Source organism: Vulpes lagopus, chromosome 5, assembly GCF_018345385.1.
Source record: "Vulpes lagopus strain Blue_001 chromosome 5, ASM1834538v1, whole genome shotgun sequence".
NCBI lineage: Eukaryota > Metazoa > Chordata > Mammalia > Carnivora > Canidae > Vulpes > Vulpes lagopus.
Window position 1 is genome coordinate 10,780,177 of NC_054828.1, and position 25,255 is coordinate 10,805,431.

A 25,255-nucleotide genomic window follows, 5' to 3' on the forward strand; every position below is an offset into this window, starting at 1 on the left:
CCTCAAAGCCACCTCCATAGGAAAAAATGATGTTGAGTCAAAAGAAAGTCCCTCTAAGGCCTCTGGTCTTAGAGTGGAATCAGGGGGTGGGGGGACAGGGGAGACAAAACCAGGAAACTATTGAAAACCAGGGAGTAGAGTGGGACGGAGTTGTTTCATTTTACAGATTGGTGTCATCAGCTTCCCAAAACATTAACTGGGAATCCAGGTGAAGGACATAGGGGTGTTTATTGTGCTGCTCTTGAACGTTTTCTGCCAGTTTTAAACTTTTCTGAATTAAAAGTTGGGGAAGGGGCACCTGGCTGGCTCAGTTGGTAGAGCATGGGAATCTTGACCTTGGGTTTGTGAGTCTGAGTCCCACTTTGGAAAGTGTAGAGATTCCTTAAAAAGAAGATCTTAAAAAAAAGTTATTTTTTAAAGTTTGAGGAAATAGCCCCAAGTTCTTCCCATGCTCTGCCACCTGAAGCAGTCATGAAGTGAAGTATATTGGGTCAGCCTCAGGATCACAGAGTGGCTGCAATGCAGCTTCCACACCCAAAGCCCAGAAGAATGCTTCCCTCCTCCATTCACAGCCTTTAAAAATGAGGCAAACCTTCCCAGAATCTCTCCCAACAGACCTCTCCAGGTGTCTTTTTTTTTTTTTTTTTTTTTTTTTTAGTTATTTGAGAGAGAAGAGAGAACACAAGTGGGGTGGGGTGGGGTGGGGAGGGGGAGAGGGAGAAGCAGGCTCCCCCCTGAGCAGGGAGCCCAACACAGGGCTCTATCCCAGGACCCCGGCACCATGACCTGAGCAGAAGGTAGACACTTGACTGAGCCACTCAGGCACCCCTCTCACCACATGGTCAGAAGCATATCGCAAGACTATGGCTAAACCAATCACTAGACTGGGAAATCAAATAACCTTGATTGGTTTAGACTCAAGCTTTAAACCAATCAAGAGGGACTGAGATGCCTCCCCCTTCTGATTCACATGCCACCAGGTGCTACTTCTCTCAGGGAAATCTGGTTTCAGTCCACAAGTTAGGTGGGGAGTGGCTGCTAGGACCAGAGTGAGGCCAGGGAGGAGGGGACTCACTCCTCCACGGAGCACATGACCCAGGGTGGCCAAGAGCTCTGCTCTATCCCCTTGGGCACAGGTTCTGAGATGGGCTTGTGACCTAGGCCGGGCCCACCAGAGTCAGCCTCGTGGTGTGGGTCAGATGAGGCAGCGCCAGCAAGAGGGATACACCTGGAGATGGCTGGACCAGCTCGCAGAGTGAGGGGACAGGAGCAGCCAATGAACTAAATCCCTTGTGCCTTTGCCAGGCTAAGCAGAGTTCCTATCACAGCCAGAAATCTCTAAGAGTGAAAATATGACTTCATGAAGCAGCCAGGCTCAGTCAAGCACTCCCTCTTGGCAGGAGGAAGCACACTGGAGAGCATCTCCCAGACCTCAGTCCCACCCCTCATCTGACATGGGAGGAAAGAGGTTGAGCAGGAAGGCCTGGTGCAAACTCCTGCCCAGTAACTCAGTGACAGGTCTGGAACAGCCATGGCATCTCCCCAGGGGGCCACCCTCAGCCAGCTCACAGAAGGGCAGCTGGTCACAACTGCAACCCGGGTGTGAGGGGTGCCCAAAAGGGGGCTGGGGGGCCACAGCATCTCACCTGAGCTCCAGGAGAGCCAGGACCTATTTCCCCTTCAGTCTTGACAGAGTGGGGGTTGCAGGCTCCTAGAATCAGCCAACACAAGTTCAAATCCTGCCTCAGGAGATCATGCTTTGTGGATACCCACCATTGCGTAAGTGCACACTGCATTTCTGGAGTATCATTTCTCTTTTTTTTCTTTTTTAAATAGTGGGCTTGGACTCATGACCCTGAGATCAAGACCAGAGCCGAGATCAAGACCTAAGGAGAGATCAAGACTAGATGAGAGATCAAGACCCAAGGAAAGATGAAGACCGGAGCCGAGATCAGGACTGGGGGAAAGATCAAGACCGTGGCCGAGATCCAATCAAATCTTAACAGACGGAGCCCCCCAGATGCACCCTAACACTGCATTTCTGATCCTCATTCCCCAAGTGGTAAAATGGGGCAAGTAATATAAGCTTGCTGTTTTCTGAAGGACTGGAACAAACTGGCATCTAAAGACTCAGCAAGGCATCAGGTGCCATCGGGTTAAGGTAGTACCTCACACAAAGTGCTCTGGAACCGGGGTGGGTCATCCCAGGCGGGGAAGGGTGCAGTGGGCCAGTTCTGTGGAGACCAGGCTTAGGCAGGGGGTCCTCCTCCCACCCCACGGCCCACACAGACTTGGACCCACACAGACACACTCCACTCGCACTTTATTAAGCACGGGAGGACTGATTACAACAGAGGTGGAGGTGGTGGGAAGGCCCAGCCCCCGCCCCCACCGTCACTGGCACACCATAAGAAACAAATAAATAAATAAATAGCTGGGGTGGGCACGGGGGACAGGTGGCACAGCAATCACTTGACAGCACAGGGAGGGACACAAAGCCCCGCCCTCCCGAGCTGCGGCCACCATTAACACTGGCCGGGTACCACGATCAGGGAAGGGTGGGGTTCTCAACTACAGAAGCCCCCAGAGCCACCGCGTGGCCCCCCTAGATCACAATCTTTATAGAGGAGGGGTGTCTTCAGCACTTGAACCCTTACTTATTGACAGGCATCAGGACCCCTAGCTGCTCTGGTCAGATCCAGACTGTCCAGAGGCCACCGTCTCTCAGGCTTCTGGATTGTTCTCTTTAGGATCTAAGAGTCCAATGAGTCCTTATTACCTGGTGTCCTGATTAGGTCTCCTCAGGACCCAGGACATGAAAGTGTCATTTTCACATAGCCTTCTGATTGGCCCACTTTGGCTCCAGAACCTCAAAGGGTCATTATCACTTTAGGTTCCCAGTGAGACCCCTTTGGACAGACCCATCAATGAGTCAACTCTCACTTAGCTTTCTGATTGGTCCATTCAGGGTTGGTGGTTACCTAGGCCTCTAATTGGCCAAAGGGAGCCCAAGGGCAGGGCTCCAGGAGCAAGTATAACTCTAGGGACACGCCCCCCCCCCCAGGGATGGGGTAAGAGATTAAGTGTTCAGGGTTGGGGGAAATCTTCAGTGGGCAGCAAAGCCCAGACTTCAAGGAGGTCACAGGGCAGGAAATAAGGCCACCTGGGCTGGGTCAGTCCAGGGCGAACTGGTGGGGGAAGGGGACAGCTTCTGGAAGAGCAGAGTGCCCAGCCACCACTGGGAGGGAATGTGAGGGCCCTAAAACCTTCTGTGGGTCCCAACCCCACCAGGCTGCAGAAAATGGGCCCAGGGAGCTGGCCGCTCTTGGCCCATCACCTCCATCTACGGGATCAGGGGTGGGGAGGGGTGGGACTGCAGTGCCGGTCAGGTGGGCTCAGTCCTCCAACCCCTCCATCAAGTCCGCGATGCTCTCCACATAGTAATGGGGCACGAGGTCGTGCTGGCCAGACGCCAGGTAGGCCTGGGCCTCCTCCAGGCGGGAGACACCCGTGAGCGTGAGCAGCGTGGTCATGCCACAGCGGTGGCCGAAGAGGATGTCGGTCTCCAGGCGGTCGCCCACCATGAGCGTGCGGGCAGGGTCCACGCTGAAGTGCTCGGTGATACACTCGAACATGTAAGGGCTGGGCTTGCCCACCACCAGGGCCTGGCGGCCTGAGGCTGTCTCCACTGCAGCAGCCAGGCTCCCGGTGCCTGCAGGGAGATGGGAGACGTGGTCAGTGCCGAGTGGCAGCAGAGGAGATAGCCAGGCTCAGACGCTGACTTCCAGGGAGGCAGCTTGGCATGGGGGTTAGATTAGGCACTGAAATGAGTCAAAAGTCTTCCAGGGCTTAGGTGTAGTGCTTAAGAGTACAGACTCTGCAGCCAGATGCAGATTCAGACTCCATCATCTCTACCCTTCTTATGCTGGCCATTTCAGCTCTCTGGACCTCAGTTTCCCCATCTCTAACATGGCAGCATGGGGGCTGAATGAGCCACGCTGGGTGTAACTGAGCCTGGCTCAGTCAGTCCTGCCCGAGGTTTACTATTTTACCCTGGCAGCTGTGTGCCCTCGGGCAAGCTGCTTGACCTGTTTCCTTGGACTCACTGGAAAAGGTGGATCCGGGTAATTCCTACCTTCAAAGAGGTGCTGTGGGCACCGCAGGGGCAAGTGCTTTGGAAACAGACTTAATAGACAGCAATTGTGGTTACTGCTGCAAGAATGTGGGCTCCGGCAGCTGAAAGTGGCACAGCCCTCTCAGAACGCAGCAGGGCACATAAATGTTCGCGCCTTGGCCCCAGTCAGCCTTGGCCGGCAAAGTGATCACAGGGAGAGAATTCAAGCTGGAGACAAAAAGCTACATGCTTAAAGATGTCCGTGGCCGCTGAAACTATAATAAGCAAAAGTGGGACCGCACCCAAGTATTTAATAATAGGAAGGCTGTTTATAAAAGGACAGTCCTGACTCTCAGCCCAGTACCATCCTGCCCCACACAATGAGTCCACTGTGTCCGACCCACAGGCACGTCTTTGTCGCAAGGTTCTGCCTTCACATTAATGTCTCTGAACAAATGATGATGATAATCACAATTTACTAAGCACATTCTAAAGTGCCAGGGGCTGTGCTGGATGCTCACGGAAGCCCATTTGACAGATGAAAAAGCTGATGCTCAGTGACATTAAGTAACTTATCCAGGCTGCACAGCTTAACAATGGCAGATAAAGGTATGTGTTTGGGTGGATCTGACCCAGTCGCGTGCAGGGCCAGCTTATACTGGCTTGGGAGTGCTGAATGTTTCATTTTCAGGAATTTTGTGAGCTCGTTGTTAAAGCCACTATGAAAGGTCGACCCATATAAACTTAGGGTCACAATACGTTTAAAACAAAGGTGATACATTCTCAAGACTCATTACTTCCTATTTTACCATTATCTATGTTCTGGAGATTATTTACATCTATAATGATGGAAATACTATAAAATGGTGTGCACACATCTTCCCAACTCCGCATTCAGTGACTTAATGCTGGAATGCCTGAAACTGGCCATGGTGGGAGTATTTACACCACGGAGACTGGAAAATGGTATAAATCAAGCTCCCCCCCACCCCCAGCTATAAACATTTGTGAATACACCACTGGGCAGATCCCCAAATGCTCTGGGCCTTGTCTTCCTTCACAGCGGAGGAAATTCCGAGTAGTTAAGCCAAAGTTAAAGGACAATAAAGCGGGCACAGACAGCAAGAATCCTCAGCCCAGCCCGCCTCCAGGCGAGGAGGAACTTGCCCAGCGTCACGAGATCAGGGCCCAGCTGACCCAGAGCAACACCACTGGGAAGTTCTCTGACACCTGACCTAGAGCTTGCTTGCTTGTTTTCTTGATAACTGGGTTGGGAAGGAAAGCTATTTGCCTTGTTGGTTAGAAATTCTTTCCAGGATGGGAAGGGCTCAACTGAGTCAGCCCAAAGTGATTTTCTCCCCTCAAGAATGGTCTCAGCTGTGTCAGCAATTTCCTCTCCCACCAGGAGAGAGCCGATCACCCTCAGCCCCCCAGGTCCCACTTTATCCACTCAGCTAGTATTTACTGAGGCCCAACTACACACCAGGCACTCTGCTAGACCCTGGGCACAGAGCAGTAATGGCAACAAGGACCCCTACCCCAGCGGAGTGAGCATCCTAGTCCGGGCGTCTATGAACATAGCTCTGTCCTCAGACTACCACTAGGCCACTTCATTTAACATCCTGTAATCCAAGGCTGTCCCACAGTTTGGTGGTGACATATTCCTAAAACAGCAGGTATTCCGATTTGCCAGTTTAAGCGGCTGCCATGTGGCAAGATGGTAAACACACAGTTTAGGAGACCCACAGGGGAAGGAGAAACTGGGGGGAGAGACTTGCATTATTTCAGATTTTTATGCATATTGGGGCCTTTATTAATATTGTTATACCGCTGTTTCAAAGTCACATGATTCAGTTGTGTACAAGCATGACAGCCGCGTTGTAGCTAAGCCTCTGCCTCCCCCTCCAGGTTGTGAGAAAGATCGACAGGGTCCTTGCGACACAGCCAGGTGGGGCGGGGAGATGGAAATGGCAGGCACAGGCAGGCAGGACACAGCCTCTCCCCAGCTCCTCCAACCACCCTTCCTGAGTTCTAGGGGGCCTTTATTATTATTTTTTAAAATATTTTATTTATTTATTGATGAGAGACACAGAGAGAGGCAGAGACAGAGGCAGAGGGAGAAGCAGGCTCCCTGTGGGAAGCCTGATGCAGGACTTGATCCCAAGACCCCAGGGTCACAACCTGAGCTGAAGGCAGACACTCAACCACTGAGCCACCCAGGTGCCCCCCTAGGGGGCCTTTAACCCACAGCCCTAACCTGAACTTTGAAGCCTCCAGGATGAAACTCACTTTTCATAGCATGGCCCAGGACAGGCAGGAGCTGCCATAGCCGGAAGCCCTGACCAGAGCCCTCATCGCGGATTTATGGGAAAACTGAAAAACGCAGCAAGTAGGTCTACAACAAAGCGTGAACAGAACAGCCTAGAACTGTAGATTCCCCACCTGGAATTGGTTCTGCCGTGGCCCACACCCTGTTCCACAGTTCATCCCCTACTGTTCTGTCCTGCAGAATGCCTCCTCCAGGAAGCCTTCCCAGATCCCTTCGGCTCTAGGCACTCCCTGTCACCCCATCACAATACTGCCTATTCCTCAATTGATATCACCCCCCTCCCCGGATTTGGTATCAATGACAGTCTAAATCAGTGGCTGCAAGGAGGGAGTGATGGATCTGTCTCCGCCCTCAGCCTACTGACTGGGGTCCTGATTTGTCCACACACACAGTTCGCTACTGCCACCATCTGCTCTTGACTAACTCATACCCTCCAAGATGTAGGAGCCTCCACCTGCCCCTGCCTCCCCTGAGGGCCGGATACCCACATGACAGCAGTAAGGGTGCCCTGGATGTGGTTGGGGCTGGCCACAAGAGCCAAGTGCAGGTGCTCCTGCTCTCGGGTAGTTCAACTCCCCTCTCTTAGCCTCAGTTTCTTTAACTGAGAAATGGGACAGCTCCAGAATAATTTGGAAACTAGGTAAGGAGCAGCCCGGTGGCTCAGTGGTTTAGCGCCGCCTTTGGCCCAGGGCCTGATCCTGGAGACCCGGGATCGAGTCCTATGTCAGGCTTCCTGCGTGGAGCCTGCTTCTCCCTCTGCCTGTGTCTCTGCCTCTCTCTCTCTCTCTGTCTTTCATGAATAAATAAATAAAATCTTAAAAAAAAAAAAAGAAACTAAGAACAAATAGCAGGGCACTTCATAAAGCTCTGTAATAACACGAGAGGGCTCTGGATACAGCCCGCACCAGTCGAGCACCCACCGTGTGCCAGGCAGTCACCCTGATCATTCTTCCCTGGGAGGAAACTGGCTTGGTGAGCCTTCCCATTTTACAAGCAGGGGACAGTGATGCTCTGCCGTTATGTAACTTAAAGATAATGGAGCCCTGGAGCTGGAACTGGAACTCAGGTCAAACTCCATCCGCCTCCTATGCTCCCGGCACACCTGCCTGGCGGCCCAACCGCCCAACAGGGGGGGACGATCCTTCCAGGCGGTGTTTCCAACCCTCGGACCTCATCCCTGATTGGCAAATGGGACGAAACGGCAGGAGTCCCCAAGGCGGGTTCGGGAAGGCCAGGGCTGGGTGTCCGCCTGCAACCCTGGGGACCACAAGGGGCCTCAGCTTCCTCCTCTGTCAGACGGGGACCCTACTACTGCCCCTCAAGCGGTGGCAGTTTCAAGAATTACCAGACGTGGCCGTGAAGAGCTCGCCGGGGCTCCTTCCTGCAGGGCGGGCCCCGCCCTCGCATCTCCCCGGGTGCCCCCCGTCACCCCGAGACACCCCTTCCTCGCCCCTCAGCCCGGGGCGGGGCGGGGCGAGCGCGGGTCGCCACCCCACCTCGTTTCCCCCGCCAGCCCCGCGCTCACCGGGGGTCCGGCTGCCGTCGCTGAGCGGGTGCCACGGGTCGCGGTCGGTGGCCACGAGCAGGCAGTCGGGGTCGCGCAGGTGCGCGCACGCCTCGCTCAGCTTGGCGAAGGAGAAGTGCTCGTCGTAGCCCACGAGCACGGCGCGCACGCGCGGGGCCGCGCCCGGGTCCTCGCCGGGGTCCCCTGCCAGGCGCAGCCCCGCGGCGCGCAGCTCGGCGCGCAGCCCCTCGCCGCCCAGCACGAACACGGCGCCCGGCGCGGCCGGCGGCCGGAGCAGGCGCTGGCGCAGCAGGCGCGCGGCGCACAGCGCGGAGCTGAAGACCTGCTCGGCGCGCAGGCCCCCGAAGCCGAGGCGCGCGAAGCGGAGGGCCAGCTCGGGCCGCGCGCGCCGGCTGTTGTTGCTCACGAACAGCGCCGCCTTGCCGGCCCGCGCCAGCCGCTCCAGCAGCTCCGGGGCGCCCGGCACGGCGCGCTCGCCGTTCCAGAGCACCCCGTCGCAGTCGAACAGGACCCCCTGCGTCCGGCCCAGCACGTCGCGCAGGGCCGCGCCGCGCAGCCGCTCGCAGCGCGCCATGCAGCCGGCCGGCCGCCCGCCCGCACGCCCGCAGCCCGCGCCGCGGCGCTCTCCCTCGGCGGGCACGGCGCGCTCGCCCGCAGCCCGCCCTGTTCCCCGCAGCGGCCAATCGGCGCGCCGGAAGGGCCAGGGGGCGGGGCCACGGCCGGCCCGCGGGCCAATGGGAGCAAAGAATCTCGGGGAGCGGCGCGGCGTCGAGCTAACCGAGCCGGGAGAAAAGGGCGAATCGCGGCGGCCGCCGAGGGGAGGGGACCAATGAGGATCTAGCCTGGCCCTGCACCGCTGCCCTAGCCCTGCGGAGCTCCAACCCCGACTAGCCAATGAGGGGACGGCCTGACGTTCTTCTCGGCCAGTAAAGAGTTACGGAGAGAAAATCTGGAGCGAATAGCAGCCTTGCGTTCCGCAGCCAATCAGAAGCTGAGGAGGGCTGGTTGCTAGGAGGAAAACAGATGCTCAGGGACTCGCCGCCTTTGGGTCAAACCTCGTTGCCCTCTGAACCGGGGACGCTCCAGTTCCGAGCAGAGTCCTGAGAAGCGTGTCGGTTTGATAGCGGAGACGCACATGGTGTCTCCTCGAGCGCCGGGGCCCCTGGCCTAGACCAGTCCTTCTCCACGCGGGCTTGGAGAGTCCCCTGGGGAACTTACGTTTTGAGATTTGATTTACATACAAGGAGGATGCGCAGATCTTGAATGTACGGCTCGATGACTTTGACAAACGCTTTTTAAAAAATACCAAAGCGTGGCTGCACCCCAGAGATTCTGATTTAATAGTTTGGGGGCAGGGCTGACATATTTCGGGTTTTTGTTTTTTAATTACACAAGGCCAGGGTGGAGAGGCACTGGGGCACAAAGGCCAGAGGCAGGGGCACTCTGTGGCCAGAGGCAGCCTGCACTCAAGCACCCTGGGGAGGGAAGGAGCCGCAGCAGCAGTAGCCAGTTGCCCAGGGCAGCCATGGGGTGATTTGGCTGCCTAGGTCCCCGCCTGGGGAGGCACGTGTCACCATTCCAAGTTGTCTGCGAACCTCTGAGAAGGCATTGAAGAGTTGACCTCCAGGAGCAACTAGAGCTCCAAAGACCTGGGAAAAGCCAAAAGCCACCCTGTCTCCCCTCTCTGAGGCTCAAATAATTTGTTCCCCAATGCCCTGGCCTTTTGCTCCAGTCTCAGGTGGTCTCCTTAGCCTGGGATGATCTTCCTTCTTCCCTTTTTCACCTGGTCAACTCCTAAAGGACTCCTCTTGCCCTGGCCTTTTGCTCCAGTCTCAAGTGGTCTCCTTAGCCTGGGATGATCTTCCTTCTTCCCTTTTTCACCTGGTCAACTCCTAAAAGACTCCTCTCTGAGTCACCTCTTCCACGAGGAGGTTCAGCACGGAACAGCCTCAGCGGTTTGCAGACAGAGCCAGCCCTGCTCCGCGAGGGGGCCTTGCCAGCATAGTCTGCGGACAGCAGGAGTTAGGGGAACTGGCAGCCACAGCAGCCAATGCTGATAGGGCACTTCTGTGCGCAAGGGTGGCGCAGTGGCCTTTACAAGAATGTGTCGTGTAGTCCTCAGAACACTTCTGGGGTGGAAATCACTGTGCCGTTTCCTGGCTGAGGAGGCTAGCATACTAGAAGTTAATAGCTCAAGCTGTGGGCAGCAGGCCCAGGCTCTGGCGTCCGTTAGACCTGGGTCCTGATTCCATGTCCCTGCCTCCCTTGCCGTGTGTCTGTTTGGCGGGTCTCTTTCTGAGCCTTGGTCTCCTCAACCTGTGAAAGGTAACGGGATTTACTTCCCAGGGAGAAGGTTCTATGGAAACCATACATGGAAAAGCACAGTGGATAGCACAGAGTAAGCGCTAAAAATGCTGGCTCTTTTTATTTCAGACAGGAAGAAAGAAAGGAGGCAAAAAAAGGAAGTATCTTCCCTTTCGCCCAAGTGGCTTCTTTATTTTGAGGGCAGAAAGAAAAAAAAAAAACCCAACTGTCATTTGGGCAGCTGCTCCAGTTTTGTCCAAAATAATTTATTTACCAGCCTTACAAAACAATATGTTGGCAAGAGAAAAATAACAGTCCCATAGGTACAGGCAAGCCCCTCCTGCCTTCTGGCGGCTCCCCGGGGACCCTGCCAGGGAGCTGGAAGTCGGGTGAGGGGTCCCCAAGCCCAGGGTGGCTGCAGGAGGAAAAGATCTGGAAGTGGAGGACTGTCCTGAGTCCTCCTTGCCGTGGGGCCGACCCAGCGGGCACCGAGGCACTTGTAGGCAAAGGCTGGGGGACCCCACTCCTGGGAAGGTCAGGGCTGTGTCCAGGCGGACAGATGGGAGGGACAGGATGCTGGGGGCTGTCACAGCCCCACTCAGTCGGTCTCTGAGGCAAGGCTCCTGGGCCGGGGTTGAGGGGGGATGGCTGGGGGGGTGGAGGTCCTGCCTACGGCCTCGGGGGCCCCTCCATCCTCTGTCGCTGCTCCCAGGTCCCCCTGCACAGGTGTGCTCAGAGAGAATGGGCTGGGTGAGGCTGGCCCCGGGGAGGCTGGGCTGGGGGAGGCCGGTGAACGCCGGCTCTGGCGCCGGGTGGGCTGGGGAGGATTGGGGGGCAAGGGGGGTGGCACTGTGGGGGCCCGGAGGTTGCTGCCAACCAGACGGCGGGGCAGAGCCTGGGGGGCCACAGGGCTGCTAGAGCCAGGGGGTGTGAGGGGGGCTGGAGGGGAGGAACGTATGCTGGAGACCTGGGGGGGCGGCATGGTGGGCCGGGCTGGCGCTGGGCGCTTGGCTGTGGAGGAAGGACAGGGGCAGTTAGGCATCCACACAGCCTGTGACCAAGCCACCAAGCTCCATGCTGCCTCAGGACCTTTGCATGTGCCATTGCTTCGGCCAGGAACACCCTTTCCGTGGCAACTCCTAAAGGACTTTTTTCCCTTTTGATGAGTGTCCTCATCACTTGGGCCGCTCACCTGTGCTAGAATACACTCCTTCTGCTGCCCTGCTCTAGTTCTATTTTCCTGTTATATTTTCTTCATAGAACTTGCTGCCCTCTGAAATGCGCTTGACTCCCTGACTAGAAGGGAAACTATGTGAGGCCACACCTATGTGGGCTTGGCTGGCACTGTTGGGGGTACGGAGTGGGTGTTCACTACGTGTTTGTTGAATAAAGAACTGCTGGCTGTTTGCCCTGACTCCTGGGTCTCGCTCACCTCTCAGGAGCCCATCAGAAACACCCCACCCCAGTTTCTAACCTCATGAGGTGGCTGAGGGCCCAGGAGGCCTGCACTCTGGTCCTCACCCTGCCTCCACCCACTGGGGGTTTTTGGGCAAATCACGTGCCCCCTTGGGGCCTCAGTTTCCTCATTGGTAAGATGGGATGAAAGCCTGGACCTCCCCGGGCTAACACGAGGACTTTGGGGCAGTTGAGGGGCTGTGCTCCAGTGAGCACATATCCCTAGATGCCCCTTCCTGCAGGAAGGTCCCTCTGTGAAGTCACAGTCCTATCCTGCTGGGCCAGAGCTCCAGCTACCCCTTGGCTCTACGCTGTACCCCAGGTGCAGACTCCAGTGCCTCTGGGGCTGGCTGGGCCCTCTCATGTGTCCTGGTCCCCAGCAATGACTCCCCATCTGAACCCTGGGCCTTCTCACCAGCTTGGCTTTAGGACAAGTCAACAGGTGAGTGCACCACAGGGCCTCATAGGAGCCTGAATTTCTGCTCACCTCCACCACTTCTCCACCTTGTTGCCCTGTGAAGCCTCCACCCCATCTTCTCTCCTCTTCACTCCGCTCTCTGGACCCCTTCAGGGACTGGACACCATGCCCCCCAACTGCCACGATGGCTAAGCTTTAGCAAGCATTAACTATGCACCAGGTATGAGTCAGGCAGCACTATTTCACAAACAGCCCTACAAGGTAGGTGTGGTTACTGTTCTATTTCCACAGAGGAGGAAGGGCAGACATGGTGAAGTCACCTGCCCAAGGTCACAGGGCTGGAATCTGAACCCAGAGCACCAGGCAGCAAACCTGGGCTCGTGGCCTCTCGGATTTCTGGCCTCCCCAGCTGTCTGAAAACATGAGATGGTTTGGATTGCTGGCCCCCCTTCCCTGCCCACCTTCTACCCCCCTGCCAACTTACTCCTCCGAGCCATGTCCTCTGCTGGAGTGGCTGCCTCTGAGGGAGTCCTACTGACCTTGGGGGAGGCTGGTCTGGGGGGCGCCTCGGACTCTGTCCTGTGGAGGAAGGAGAGGGTCAGGGTCAGGTCTGGCCACCTCCCAGAAGTCTCCCGAAATCTTGGGGAGACTCCCAGTTGACAGGCTTCGTTTGAGTTCTTCCAGGATTTGTCCTGGGCCACCTTGTGGTGGGGCCTGGGATCTGTCCCCAGGATAGTCCCCCTGCCCTGCCCCCACTGGGGCCACAAGAAGATGCTTCTGGCCTTGGTCAGAGTTTGTGTCCATTGGACCCCCAGCTTCTGTGTGAGGCTGCAACAGTGTCCATGGATCCCCGTGGGCCAGCAGGGCCTCAGCTCTAAGCCTCCCTGTGGTCTTCCCTGGCTGTTCTAGCCACTAGAAGCCAGAGAGCAGCCGAGAAGCGGGAGGGGAGGCCATGGCTCATTCCTGGCTTCCTCCAGCTAGCTCTCTGCTCAGTTGCCTTCTCCTCGAGGAGGCCTTTCCTGATGCACGCCCTAAAGCAGCTGCCCACTCCAGCCTCCTAACCTGCTGTCTTCTCTTTAGGGACATGTCTCACTGCCTGGCACGACAATATCTGTTTATGGGAGTGCTTGTTGACTCCCTCTGCCCCAGGAAAACAAGGTTTCAGGGCAGCGTCTGTCTATCTTGCTTATCTGAGGAAAGTCACAGTTTGGGCCCTGGCAGTGTGATAACAGAACCATGCCTACTTGGTAGGGAGGCAACATGGTACCATGGAGCCCTTCTAGATTTAAAGGATCAAAGAGAAGACTGGAAGGTATTTACAAATTCCAGCTGCCCAGCGCCTTTGTTCCCTAAATCCCTGGGGCCTAAAACAGTGCCTGGCACACAGGAGGTGCTCAGCAAACTGCCGTATACTGAACGCGGGAACACATCACAGGCCGAGAGGAATACGGCTTCTGACTCTCCACCCCATCCCCTCCAAATGGGGAAACTTGGTATTTGGGTATGAAAACACAATAATCACCTTTCCTAAAATGCTGCTGGAAGTCCTGAGATGGTGCCTCAGGCCGATGTCTTGGGGCAAAGACATTCAAGGGGGTCATTCATATTCATCCGTCCTTACCTTTCCTTGGGGGCCAGTGAGGCTGGGGTCGGGGCTGGGGCCGGGGTGGGGGCCGGGACCAGGGCTGGGGCGGCTGCCACCATCGTTGGAAGCTCCTCAGCAGCTGGCCTGTTGCTGACCTTGTCCTGGGGGCCAGGGGCTGAGAATAGGCTTGACACGTTGAAGTTGATGTCTGCAGACAGAAGGAAGCGGGTCTGAACTTGCAGAACCTCTGCCAGCTGCCCTTAAAACCTAGGCGAAGGTCAGGACCGTTGTCCCTTTCCCCTGACAGTATGTGGACCCTGTTTCACCTTCCCGCTCCCATGTGAGCCTTACAACAATCCTGCAAGGTAAGCAGGATCATCCCCATTTTACAGATGAGACACTGAGGCTCAGAACAGGGAAGCAATGAGCTCCAGGCCTCCTGGTGAGTTCGTGGGGCTGCCAGGGACTGAAGCGGAGTCTGAAGGACACCGAGCTGGGCAGATGAGGGCACAAAGGGATAGGTTCACAAAGGCAGGCACTTCGGGGTGCCTGGGTGGCTCAGTCAGTTAAGTGTCTGCCTTTGGCTCAGGTCATGATCCCGGGACCCTGGGATCAAGTTCTGCTTTGGGCTCCCCGCTCAGCAGGAGTCTGCTTCTCCCTCTCCCTCTGCCCTCCACCCCTGCCCTGCTTGTGCTCTCTCTCACAAATAAATAAAATTAAAAAAAAAAAAAAAACCCCAAACACAAAGGCAGGAGCTTCACCTCCAGGGAAGAGGGTGTCTGCGTTCTGTATCAGAGCCTCCACCACGCCCACCACCTGGATGGATGACACTGAGGCGGCGTCCAGCTGGGCCTGGTCCCTGGGGCAAAAGGGAACAGAAGTAAGCTGTCCATTTCCTAACAGTCTTCGTGACCCCAAGTCTCTTTCTGGCCCAATCACATCAAGTGCCTGTTCTCAGAAAGCTCGCAGACGGCCAGCAGATGGCCAGCATGTTGCTCACATGCCCGACGTTCCCCTCCTTCACCCACGACAGGTGTCACTAGTCAGAATGGTTTTCCCCTCACAGTTCGTGGATCAAGGGAGCCTCTACCAAGTAATCATCCTCAGCAGATGAATGAATCTTTGTGCCATCAGTGACCAGGTGCATTATAATGACCCTTCACATACCCCACACTGCACTTTATAGCTTATAAACCATTTCTCCATTCGTTATCTCATCTAATTCCCAAAGCAAAAATCCTCAAAGTTTGTAGTTTCTCTCCAATTTATAGATGAAGAAATGGAGGTCCAGAGAGTGCCTTCCTGAGACATTTCTGGAAGGGTGAGGGGTGGGGCTAGAACCAGATCTTTGGGCTCCCAGCCCTCCAAGCACCCCCCTACCATGATCACCCAACGCCTAGCTCCAAAGCCCTGTGGGGTCCATGTTCCCTTTGGGCTGCTCCTCACGGCAGTTTCTTGAGAATAGGAGCTGCTCAACCCACTCCAAGGATGGGGAAACTGAGGCCCAGGGAAAACATAAGCAGGAGATGGTTGGAGTGGGTGATTGCCACCTTCCTCCCAACCTGTGGCCCCTCACCCTTCTTTCTCAGGGGGCCACAGCAGGTTGGGCCCCAGGACGATGGCGATGTTGCTGGGTGTCATCTTATTCACCTCCTGCTCCTCAGCCAGTCGTGCCAGGAACTTCATCAGGTACCTGGGGAGGCAGAAGGTGGGCTTGGCCAGGGACAGGGGCAAACTCTGGCCACGAACACCACAGATGCTCCAGAGGCCTCAGAATTCCTCAGCCTGGGGTTTCCAAAGAGAGGCAAAGGTCCCCCTCAGGATGGCTTAACATTTTTTAACAGTTAAATTAGCTGATCTGCTGAGTGCCAGGTGTGTGTCAGGCGCTGGGCTAAGCTGCGAATCCCCCAGCCACCCTGTGGGGTAGGGACTGCCACGCTGTTTTCCAGGTGAGGGCACTGAGGCACAGAGAGGTCAAATCACCTGGCCAGGGCCACACAGCCGCAGAGGTGGGAATTTCAAGCCAGGTGATGTGGCTTCAGAGGTTTAGTTCAATGTCTAGTATAAAACACATGACTAGCACATCTTAGGTGTGTTTTCGGAAATACTGTTGAGGCCAAGGGGGCAGGCTCAGGCTCACCTGAGGTTGTTGAGGCTCTCCGGGGGCAGTTGGCTGCACACCTCCTGGAGGGCCTCTAGCCGGGCCCCTGGCTCCTTCAGGCTGGGGACAGGGAGAGACCTGGTGAGCCAGTCTAGGGCCCCAGGGCCCCACCCCTGCAGCCCTGCCTTCCCCAGCTCCCACCTCACCTGGCTGCCCTCATCCAATCGTCATAGAGGTCAAAGGTCATCAGAGGCTCTGGAAGCTCCCGCAGATAGGACTTGAGGGCACCTGAAATGGTGGTGGGGGTGTTGGACACAGTGCCCGAAGCCCCCACCTCCACCCCAGTGCCTAGCTCTCTCTGTCTGTTAGGAACTAGGCCCTCGTTCACACTAACATGTGCAGGTCTGATCATTTCTTTGGGCCGTGAGTCTTCTGGAGAAAATGATGAAGTCCAGTGGACTTGTTCCCAGGAGAATGTACATGCACTGCAGGGGGTTCATCACGGACTCCCCCCCTTTATGAACCCGCCTCCTGAGGGCTCGATTATCAGGCCTTCAGCCAAACCATCACAGGAGCATTTCTGGCAGCTACGGGGAAGGGATCTGGGGGGAAGGCCCCCTCCTCCCTGGGCTCCTGGGAGTAGGCACCTGCCACAGCATGGGGGTCAGAGCAGAACTCCTGCAGGCTGCCGGGGTCCGAGGCCATGGTCTGCTTGAGGCGCTTCAGCACTGAGGCTCCAGCGGCCAGACGGAAGAGGCCCTGTGGTATGAGAGGGAACGGGCGGGGGTGGGTCACGGAGGGGTGGGCAGGGACGGACACCCTGGCGGGAGACAGGTGTCTGGATAGGAGTGGAAGGGAGAGAGGAGGCTGGCAGTACTGTCAAGACGTCTCTGAGTAGAGTTTGGCCTCCTCAGGGTCTGTCCTCAGGAAAGGAGCTGAGGACGAGTGACAGCCAGGTGCCTGGGACAGATAAGGGCCTGTGCAGTCGTGACTGCACCATGGGGGGTGCCCAGCTTCACTGCCACCCCCTCGTGTGCCACTGGGCATGTTTTCCTCTTGGCCTCCGTCCCCGCCTTGGAAAGTGGAGCCAGTGAAGGGTTGTGGGGATAACTAAGTGTCAAGGCCTTAATAGCACAATGGCTGCCTCACGAGCATCACTGAGTGGGAGGCAGTGTCAGCTTGACCTCCGGAGGCTGTGGCCTCACAGACACCTGGGCTCTAATGGTGGGATGACAACCACAGCCGGAGCAGTATGTGGAGCGGTGGCACAGAACCAGGTGCCCCTCCCTGACCTGCCCCCTGGGCCCCACCTCTTCCTTCATGCCCTCGGAAAGCAGCATCCTGACGCAGGCTTCAATGGGCAGCGCGATGTCCCGGCCCAGCTCTTGCAGATGGGTTCCCAGTGACACCCCATACACCCTGAAGAAGGGGGCGGCCATCATCGAGGGGGAGGGGTCTGCAGGGACGAGACAGATCAGCGGCCCAGGGTCCTCCCATCCTTGGCAGCCAGGCCAGGGCAGCCAGGGCAACCCCCCCCCCCCCGCCCAATCCTCGAGGGCTACTGCCTAGGCCAGTGGTACTACCTCCCACCCAACCCTCCAGGCCACATATCTGGAAATCACCCGGCATCTCTCTGGAATCCACCCACCTCCACTATTTCTGCCCTGCTCCAGGGCGCCTCCCTTCTTCCTAAAGGACTCCTGTCTTGCCCCCTTCACTCCATCCTCACAGAGCAGACTACCTCTCCACCACAAATCGAATCAGAACGAATCTGCCCCGAACTCATCCATGGCTCCCTATGGCCTTTCAGGATGGAGCGCAAGCTTCTAAGCATGCCCTGAGCGGGGCTGGGTCGGGGGTGTGGGGCCAGGCCCGGCCTGTGTCCCCACCTGCTTGGCTGTGGTTCTCCCTCAGCTCAGCCAGAGCTGTGTCCAGCGAGCTCAGAGACTTGCGATGGTAATCCGCTTGAATCTCCATAAGCTGCAGAGACAAGAGGGGGACCCCCGGGGGAGTGAAGGAAGCTGTGCCTCCCTGGAGTCCGTGAGAACACACCCCTCCCTTCCACATCCTGAAGGATGTCCCAGTGGCCCCTGATGTCCACCCTTGAGTTCCAGCGGCTGGAGCCCAGTCTTGAACTCACATGGATGAAGTAGTTGGCATATGTGTCCTCCTTGGTGGCAAAGTGGTATAGGTCGGCCAAGTACTCATCCTTGGAGAGAGAAAGGGGAGGGCTCACCAGTGAGGCTGGGGCCCAGGGGGCAAGCTGAGACCCTGAGGCACAGAGAGGGGTTAGTGACTTGTCCAAGTCATACATGGAGGGCCTGGCCAGTTCTCTCTCTGCTATGGTTTGCATTTGGGGACACGGGAACCCGTTGAACTCTTGAAGGGCTTTTACAGCCTCTAGCCCTCATCTCTGTGCCGCACACCTTCGCACAGTTGTTTGCATTATTCACCGTTCATTCCTTGACTCACTCAACAAACACGCCAAGACCACGCCAAACACAAGTCCCTGCCTCCCAGGAATCATGTGTGCGGTGTAGACAGAAGAGGCCATGAGCTGGTGGCTGAGCACAGAGCTTGGGGGCTGACTGCCTGGACTCGAATCCTGGCTCTGCTGTTTCCCAGCTGTGTGGCCTTGGGTGGGCACAACACTTCTCTGGGCTTCAGTTTCCTCTTCTGTGAAATGGGGAGGGGACCCGCCCGCCCTTGCTGCCCCCTCACAGCCGGGGAGCTCCAGGCGCCCACTCACCTTGCACTGCTCCACCTTCCTCTTCAGCTCCTCCTCCTCTTCCTTCAGTGTCTCCACCTTGGTGGCTGTGGCTGTATGGCTGTAACTTCCAGGGCCACTGCCCAGGCCCTGACCGCTGCCTGAGTTCTTAGCTGCCTGAGTGAGCCTGGCAATGATCCCCAAGTGGGGTGGTCAGTGTCCCCCTGCAGCACGTCCAGATCCAAGTGTCCCCTCCATATGCCTGCCCACCCAGGATTCTAGGGTTTAGGGATGAACATCCCAGAGCTCCCCTGGCCCTGGGCCTCACCCACGCCTGAGTCGCGAGTGCTCAGGGCCTCCCCCTGGTGGTGGGCTTGGTGATTATGGCCACCTAGCTCCAGAGTGGAGGGTGGGGGCTTCCTGCAGGCCAGGGATCTTGGAGGATCATTCCTGGCTATCCGAGGCTCTGGGGTCACGTGCAGCTGGCAAGAGCACATGCACACACATGTTCACAGAGGCACTCTTACAGGTGCCCTCACGACATGCGTTCCTAAACGCTAGATGTGTGCACAAGTACTCACACTAACTCTACCCAGTGGTCCCTGCTGCATCCTCCTAGTGTGGCTTCTGGCCACCTCTGTAGGCTGACCTAGGTGCGGACCCCACCCAGGGCCTATGGCTCCCACCTGCTCTTAAGGGTGTTCCAGTCGGAGACCAGCTTCTGCAGGCTTTTCTTGTGCTTGAGGATGGCTGGCAGCTCCTCCTGGGAGTAGGCACGGGGAGGGAGGGGGTCAGCGGGCCGAGGAGGTAGGAGTTGAGGCTGGGGGAGCGGAGGGCTGGGGATGGGGTGAGGATGGGGAAGTGGGGAGGGTCACCTCACTCAGCCTGCTGAGTGGCTGCAGAACATCCCTCTCCAGGGTCATCTCAAACTCGGCCAGAATGCGGGCCAGCTGGTTCTGAATAGCACAGCTCATCTCTAGGGCTTTCCTGTGGACACAACACCAGTGGGCCCAGCACTCCCACAGCTCCTCACCCCCATCTGGAAACACTTGGGGGTCTCCTCCCTCCCCATCACCTCCTGCCCCTTCTATCTCTCCTACATCTTCTCTGAGCCAAACACGCTCCCAGACCTGGCCGCCCTCTCTGACCTGGACACTGCCCTCCGGTGCAGACACGACCCTCAGCCTGGTCATCCTCCTGTTGTGGACGCCCTTCCACACCTGGACCCCCTCCCAGCTCAGATCCCCCTTTGGCATCTCTGGGTGAGGGACAGGGCCCTGTCTGTGCTCACCCCATGCTGGAATCGGGGTCCAGCTCCTTGAAGCTCTCGGCCATCGTGGTGGACAGAGCCATGAGGGGGAGCTTCTTCTGCAGGAAGGGCAGGCCTGGTTGTGAGCACCTGCTGGGTCTCCCTCCACCCCACCCAAGCACGTGGAGAGTTCCTGGGGGACGGAGCCCCACTGAGGCACTGAGTATGGACAGGGGAGCAGGGAAGCCAAGATGGCCACAGTCTTAGGTGGGAGTGGAGACAGGATGATGACCAGGCATGGCTGAGCGACATCTCCCTGTGACCATGTCCCCCACCCTGTCCCATCTGGGGTGCCCTTTTTGCCTCCCAGAAACGAATCCACTGAGCACGAAGGGATGACCAAGTACCCTCCCACACCAGAAAACTAAGAGAGGGCATGGAGCTTGCCCTAGTTCACACAGCTGGAAGGAGGACGGAGGCGCTAGGAGCTCTCTGGGAGTGGGGCTGTTCCCCTGCCCCAGGGGAATCTGTGGCTTGGCCTTAGTCACTGCTGAACTCAAAACCCTCCCACCTACAAGTTACGAAGAGCACCAGCTTGGGTCAGAAAGACCAGGGATTAAATCTCAGTTCTGCCACTTATTAGTCGTGTGACCTTGAGACTTCACCTCCCCGTGTCCATTTCCTCATCTGTACAAAGTGCTAATGAGGGCAGCCTCCTCCTAGGGGTGTCGTCAGCGGTAAGTGAGGCAACACGTTGACACAGCTGAGCAACAGACTAGCAGTCACCGGTCTACAAATGCTCGCTGTGGATTGATACCGGTGAGTATTAATATCAGCCCAAATGCCACTTCCTTCAGGAAGCCCTCCCACACGGCCTCAGTTCAGAGGCCTGCTCTGGTCCGCTCTGGGGCTGACCAGACAGAGAAGTTCAGGTGCTGTGGGAGGCCTGGCTCTGCCTCAGGAGAGTCCGTGCAGACGGGACCAGGGTCAAGAAGGGGGTGGTGAAGAGATACAGCGGTGTCACTGGGGTGCCTGAAGGGTCTTGGGACAATGCAGGCCCCACCCCCTCAGAGCCAGAGACTGAGATGGGCAGGGAGACCCCAGCCCTGCCCTCACTCCCCCGCTGGGCAGAGGTGTCCTGTCCAGGCCCCAACTCCCTGGGACCCCCACTCACCACCCGCTTGTCCATGTCCGCCCCGCTCTGGCCCTGCAGACAGGCCTGCAGCCGTTTGTGGACATTGTGGGCTGCTCGCTTGGCCGGCTCCAGGCGCTGCTCTACCTGAAGGGGGGGTCGGGGTTTATGGATCATAGGAGGTGGTTGCCCCCTGCCCCCCACTGCCCCATTCTTTCCCCAAGCAGGAGCCACTTTTCTCTTCCCTCCTCCTGGAGACCCCATGGCCAACAGCTTGGGGGATGACTCAGCCGGGTCCCCCAAATGGCGTCCTCACGCGGCCCTCTGCTGACAGCTTGCACAGGCCTGCCTTGCCACCGGCTGCTGGCCCAGGCATGTACCTGCTGCAGGTCCTCCCCAAGGAACTCAGCCGTCTCCGGGGTGCTGTGGGGGAGGGAGGAGCTTCTGCTGAGGCCGACCAGGTTAGGAAACCCCCTGCCTCCCCCTGCCCCCTCAGCAGGGCACCTGGACCCCTGTTGCTTCCAGGGCCCCTCCTCTTGGGGCCTGCCCTGGGTGGCCTGCCTGTCTGCCTCATCCCAGTCGGAGCACATTCCATGGGGGCGTGAATAGGATACACGGCTTTTTCCTCCTCCACCCAGGGCTGTGTCCTGAGAGAGGGCGGATGAAACCCAAGGCGGTGAGGTTGGGAAGCCACCCCAGCCTCTTCTGCTGACCCTGGGAAGAGGAGGCCAGGCAGGCCCCAAGAACGGGAAGTGTGCGAGCTCAGACTCCTGGGCTGTCAGTCATGCAGGAGTCAGGACTGCAGTGGTGTGCAAGCCCTGAACCCCTGTTCAGGGACACTTGGGGACACTGAGGCCCAGAGCAAGGGCGCCTGACTGCCTAGGCTCACATAGGCATCCATGCGGTGGGAGACTAGAGCCAGGCCTCTGGACTCTCAGTCCCCTCCCCTGGGCCCAGAGAATGGGAAACTCCCAACACAGAGGGAAGAGGAGAGAAGACAGGCCTTGGGAGCTCCCCAAACTTCTGGCCTCCACTCCACCGGCTCTGGGGTCCAGCCGGTGAGAACAGAGACCTGGGGATGTTTCCACCTGAGGCTGGGAAAAGCAGAAGCAAGATAGAGAAGCTGGAGGCCTCTGGGCGGGGGGGTGGGGTGGAGGGGGAGAGGCACAAAGCAGGACAAGAGGCCCCTCCTCCCACCACAGGGACCTAGTCTCCTCTCCCTCCCCAAGGTTTGGGGCCCGATCGCCCCCAATTGCCCCCGATCGCCCCCACTCCAGGCGACCAGAGATGGTTAGCTGTCCCCATTGTACAGAGGGGACAAGTGAGGCCAGGGAGGACCGTTCGCTCAAGAGGCTCATGGAGGCCGAGAAGACCCAGCATCCCTGATCCTCCCTGCACGCAGAGGGCTGGGGGTGCCCCCTTCCCCAAAGGGCCTTGCCCCTCCCGCTCTGGCCGGGACGTGGGGTGGCTCTCGGAGGCGGGGGAGCGACGGCAGGGCTCTGGCCGGTCCGAGGGTGTCTGTCCCGCCGTCCCCAGCCTCCCCGCCCCTCGACGGCCGCTCGGGTCCGGCGGGGGTGAGTGTGTGAGTGTGGGGCGGGGAGGGAGAGGGTTGACACTCACCGTCCCAAGCTGCCCGTCTGGGCCAGCTGCCGCATGCGATGCAGCTGCCTCTTCATCATCTTGGGCGCGGGCGGGGGCTGCGGGGTCACGGTGGGGGGCGAGGGCCCGGCAGCCCCCGGCCCAGCCTGCCTGCGCCCGCAGCGCCGCGCTCGCCCCGGATGGGTGGGCGGCGCTCTCCGCTTCCTGGGCCGGCGGCGCTCGGGCGGCCGCTCGCTCCCGCCCCCTCCGCGGCGACTCCGCCCCCGGCCCCCAGGTCACTCCTCTCTCCAAGTTTGTTTGCTCGCTCGCCCCCGGCTTCCGGGCCCCCCGCGGTCCCCGGCCGGTCCCCGCGACTCGTCGGGCCGGCGGCCGCCGGGCGGTCCACAGGTTGGTGGCGGCCCCGCCCCCGGCCCCGCCCCGCCCGGTGGCGGGAAGCAGGTAAGCCGGCTCCTGCCACCTCGCGGCCGGACTCTGGGCTCCGCCCCACGCCAGCCCCCGGCCGGGGGTTTAGGTCCCGCACCCCTCTTAAAGGTAAAGAGGGTTGCACGCGCGCGACGCCGAGGGCCCCGCAGGCCTCCCCAGCCCGCGCCGGCGCACCCGAGCCTGCCGAAGGGTGCTGCCCGGGGTCCTCTCCGAAGGACCTCCTGGCCACCTCGAGCTAGAGATGACCCCTGCCTGTTCCCCTACTGGAGACTTTTTGGAGACTGGCCAGGACTTCGGCTTCCTGGGGCCACCGTGTTGCTTTGTGCCCTTGGACAAGGCACTAGAACTGAGGACTTGCTCTTTAATGGTCTGATGGGCCAACTGAACTGCCCATCCTGGAGAGCGGACAAGATAACCTTGGCTCTTCCCGTTGTCCCTTTAAGGGGGGGGTTGCCCCACCCTCCAGAGCAGCTCCCTGACATCCAGCTCCTTCCCAGCCCCAGCACAGTTCTCTCCACTGTCCTTAAAGCCTCTCCTTCCAGCAGACTTTGTGAATCCTTGCCCTTCCTCTCGTTAAGACAGTGAGGTGAGTGCTGCTCTGAGCCCCCAGACTCAGTGGTAGTGATTCTTTGGCCCTCCACCCAAAACACAGCTGGGCATACACTAGGTGCTTCATAACTGTTAGTTAATACAAAATGAGGGACTTTAGGGGAGCACCTGGATGACTCAGTGGTTAAATGTCTGCCTTCAGCTCAGGGCATGATCCCAGGATTCTGGGATCCAGTTCCGCATCCAGCTCCCTGCACAGAGCCTGCTTCTCCCTCTGCCTGTGTCTCTGCCTCTCTCTCTGTCTCTCAGGAATAAATTAAATCTACCAAAAAAAAAAAAAAAAAAAAGACCTTAGGAAAAAACAGTAGGGTCTCCTTACTCTGAACCCCTGGACTCCTTCGGCATCAGGGACCCCAGGGAGAGTGGGAGGGGGAGAGACAGCAGTATGGTCCTGCCACTCCCCCTGCACTTTGCTTTGTTGGGAGTTTTAACTCAGTTTGAGGATTACTTGAGCGCCTACTGTGTGTGGGTGGGCAGACTGTGTACTTCTTGGGGGCAGGACCTTGGCCTCAGACAGGGGCCCTGCCACAGGGCGAGCACTCACTGGGTGCTGACTGCTTGCTCCTCCAGTCCCCCGAAGGGAGAGCCAGACCGGCCCAGCAGGAGTGGGAGGAGGTGAGAAGGGAACCCTCTAGCTGCTGTTGCTGCTGCTGAGTCAGAGCCTCACAGCCCCGCAGCCCCGGAGCCCACCTGAGTGTGGAATCCACTGGATCCAAGGCTCAAGCTGGCATAAGGAGATCCCAGACGTTTTCTAGCCCACCTCCCTTTCACCAACTGGAAGGCCTCTGGAAGAAATTCTAGAAAAGGGGCAGGGCTTGAGGAATGCCTTGATGGTGGGAGAAATCAGAGTCCAGTCTAGACCTGGCTTCTTCAGATGCGGGGTTAGGGTTTGCAAGGTTTGGGTTCCAGTCCTGGCCTTTCCCAATTCCTCACTGGCCAGATCCCAGAACATCAGGGTGGTTCAAGTCTCCCCCCATTTCTGCAATGGGCACAGCCTACTGTGTGCACAAGTAGGAAGCTGAAGACTCCTAAGCCAGCAGCTTGACACCAGGTGCCACTGTCTTGCTGTCTCAGAAATCTGTGGGTTACAGGGTGTCCCCACCCTGTTTCAGCCTGCCTCCAGCCTGGAACACACTGGGTTGGGTTTATCCACTTCTTCAGCTCCTCTCAAGGTCCCTGAGGGCAAGGTCTGGCTTCTACCTTTGTCCCCTCTAGGCTTGCCCAGGCCTGGGCCCCAGCTTGGGTCTGCAGGGGGGTCAGGACACTTGGGCCATAGCAGTATCAGCTGAAAACAACCAGGGTCGTCTAATCAGCCTGGTGGAGCTCTGCACCTCTCACCCAGGCTCCCCTTCAGTCTGGCCCAAGAGCTCTTCTCTGTCTGGTCTGGGTGGGGCTGCTGTGCCTCTGGGTTGGGTGAGGGGTATGTTTTAGGGTATATTTAAGCTTGAGCACACTTGGATGCTGAATCATAAAGGTTTGGAAGCCCCAAAGGTTGGATCATTGGCTGTTCCTTCGAAGGATGTTGTAATCAGAGACTTTTGGACACTGGAAATTATATCAGTGAATGTTGAGATCGTAGTTTTAGAAGTGCAGATGCACGGGCACGGGGGTGGGGGGGGAGAGCACTTCAGAGGTCACCAACCAACACCATCTCCAATCACAAGAGCTTTTCACACTGTCTTGTGAGGGCTTGTCGACTTGGCTG

The 25,255-nt window shown here is 57.9% G+C and overlaps 2 protein-coding genes across 4 annotated transcripts; both read right to left on the reverse strand.

Moving 5' to 3' along the window:
* Positions 1-2,306: 2,306 nt before the first annotated feature.
* Positions 2,307-8,582, reverse strand: LOC121491521 (pyridoxal phosphatase). The gene is made up of 2 exons (XM_041756533.1): positions 7,969-8,582; positions 2,307-3,712 (listed from the first exon to the last, which is right to left on the reverse strand). The coding sequence occupies exons 1-2, from the start codon at positions 8,540-8,542 to the stop codon at positions 3,396-3,398; spliced, it is 891 nt and encodes a 296-aa protein (XP_041612467.1). The 5' UTR covers positions 8,543-8,582; the 3' UTR covers positions 2,307-3,395.
* Positions 8,583-10,416: 1,834 nt separating this feature from the next.
* SH3BP1 (SH3 domain binding protein 1) lies at positions 10,417-23,699 on the reverse strand. 3 transcript variants are annotated; one of them, XM_041757570.1, is made up of 18 exons: positions 22,540-23,699; positions 21,300-21,342; positions 20,962-21,066; positions 19,830-19,906; positions 19,414-19,525; positions 19,225-19,301; positions 18,581-18,725; positions 17,972-18,040; positions 17,721-17,811; positions 17,142-17,287; positions 16,479-16,590; positions 16,038-16,119; positions 15,871-15,951; positions 15,307-15,423; positions 14,492-14,589; positions 13,767-13,938; positions 12,630-12,724; positions 10,417-10,650 (listed from the first exon to the last, which is right to left on the reverse strand). In XM_041757570.1, exons 1-18 carry the CDS (start codon positions 22,596-22,598, stop codon positions 10,502-10,504), a joined length of 1,830 nt encoding a protein of 609 aa, XP_041613504.1. In that variant the 5' UTR covers positions 22,599-23,699; the 3' UTR covers positions 10,417-10,501. The 3 variants fall into 3 exon arrangements, with proteins under 3 accessions (XP_041613504.1, XP_041613502.1, XP_041613503.1); XM_041757568.1 differs by having other exon boundaries at positions 10,518-11,283; positions 22,540-23,683; XM_041757569.1 differs by lacking the exon at positions 21,300-21,342 and having other exon boundaries at positions 10,518-11,283; positions 22,540-23,678.
* Positions 23,700-25,255: the final 1,556 nt, after the last annotated feature.

Excerpts from the sequence above, each read along its gene's own strand:
- LOC121491521 (XM_041756533.1), bottom strand. The coding sequence starts at position 8,542 with ATGGCGCGCTGCGAGCGGCTGCGCGGCGCGGCCCTGCGCGACGTGCTG. Across the intron at positions 3,713-7,968 it reads CGACGGCAGCCGGACCCCCG|GCACCGGGAGCCTGGCTGCT; the intron begins GTGAGCGCGGGG and ends ATCTCCCTGCAG.
- SH3BP1 (XM_041757568.1), bottom strand. The coding sequence starts at position 22,598 with ATGATGAAGAGGCAGCTGCATCGCATGCGGCAGCTGGCCCAGACGGGC. Across the intron at positions 21,343-22,539 it reads CAGACGGGCAGCTTGGGACG|CACCCCGGAGACGGCTGAGT; the intron begins GTGAGTGTCAAC and ends CCTCCCCCACAG. Across the intron at positions 17,288-17,720 it reads GGAGAACCACAGCCAAGCAG|ACCCCTCCCCCTCGATGATG; the intron begins GTGGGGACACAG and ends TCGTCCCTGCAG.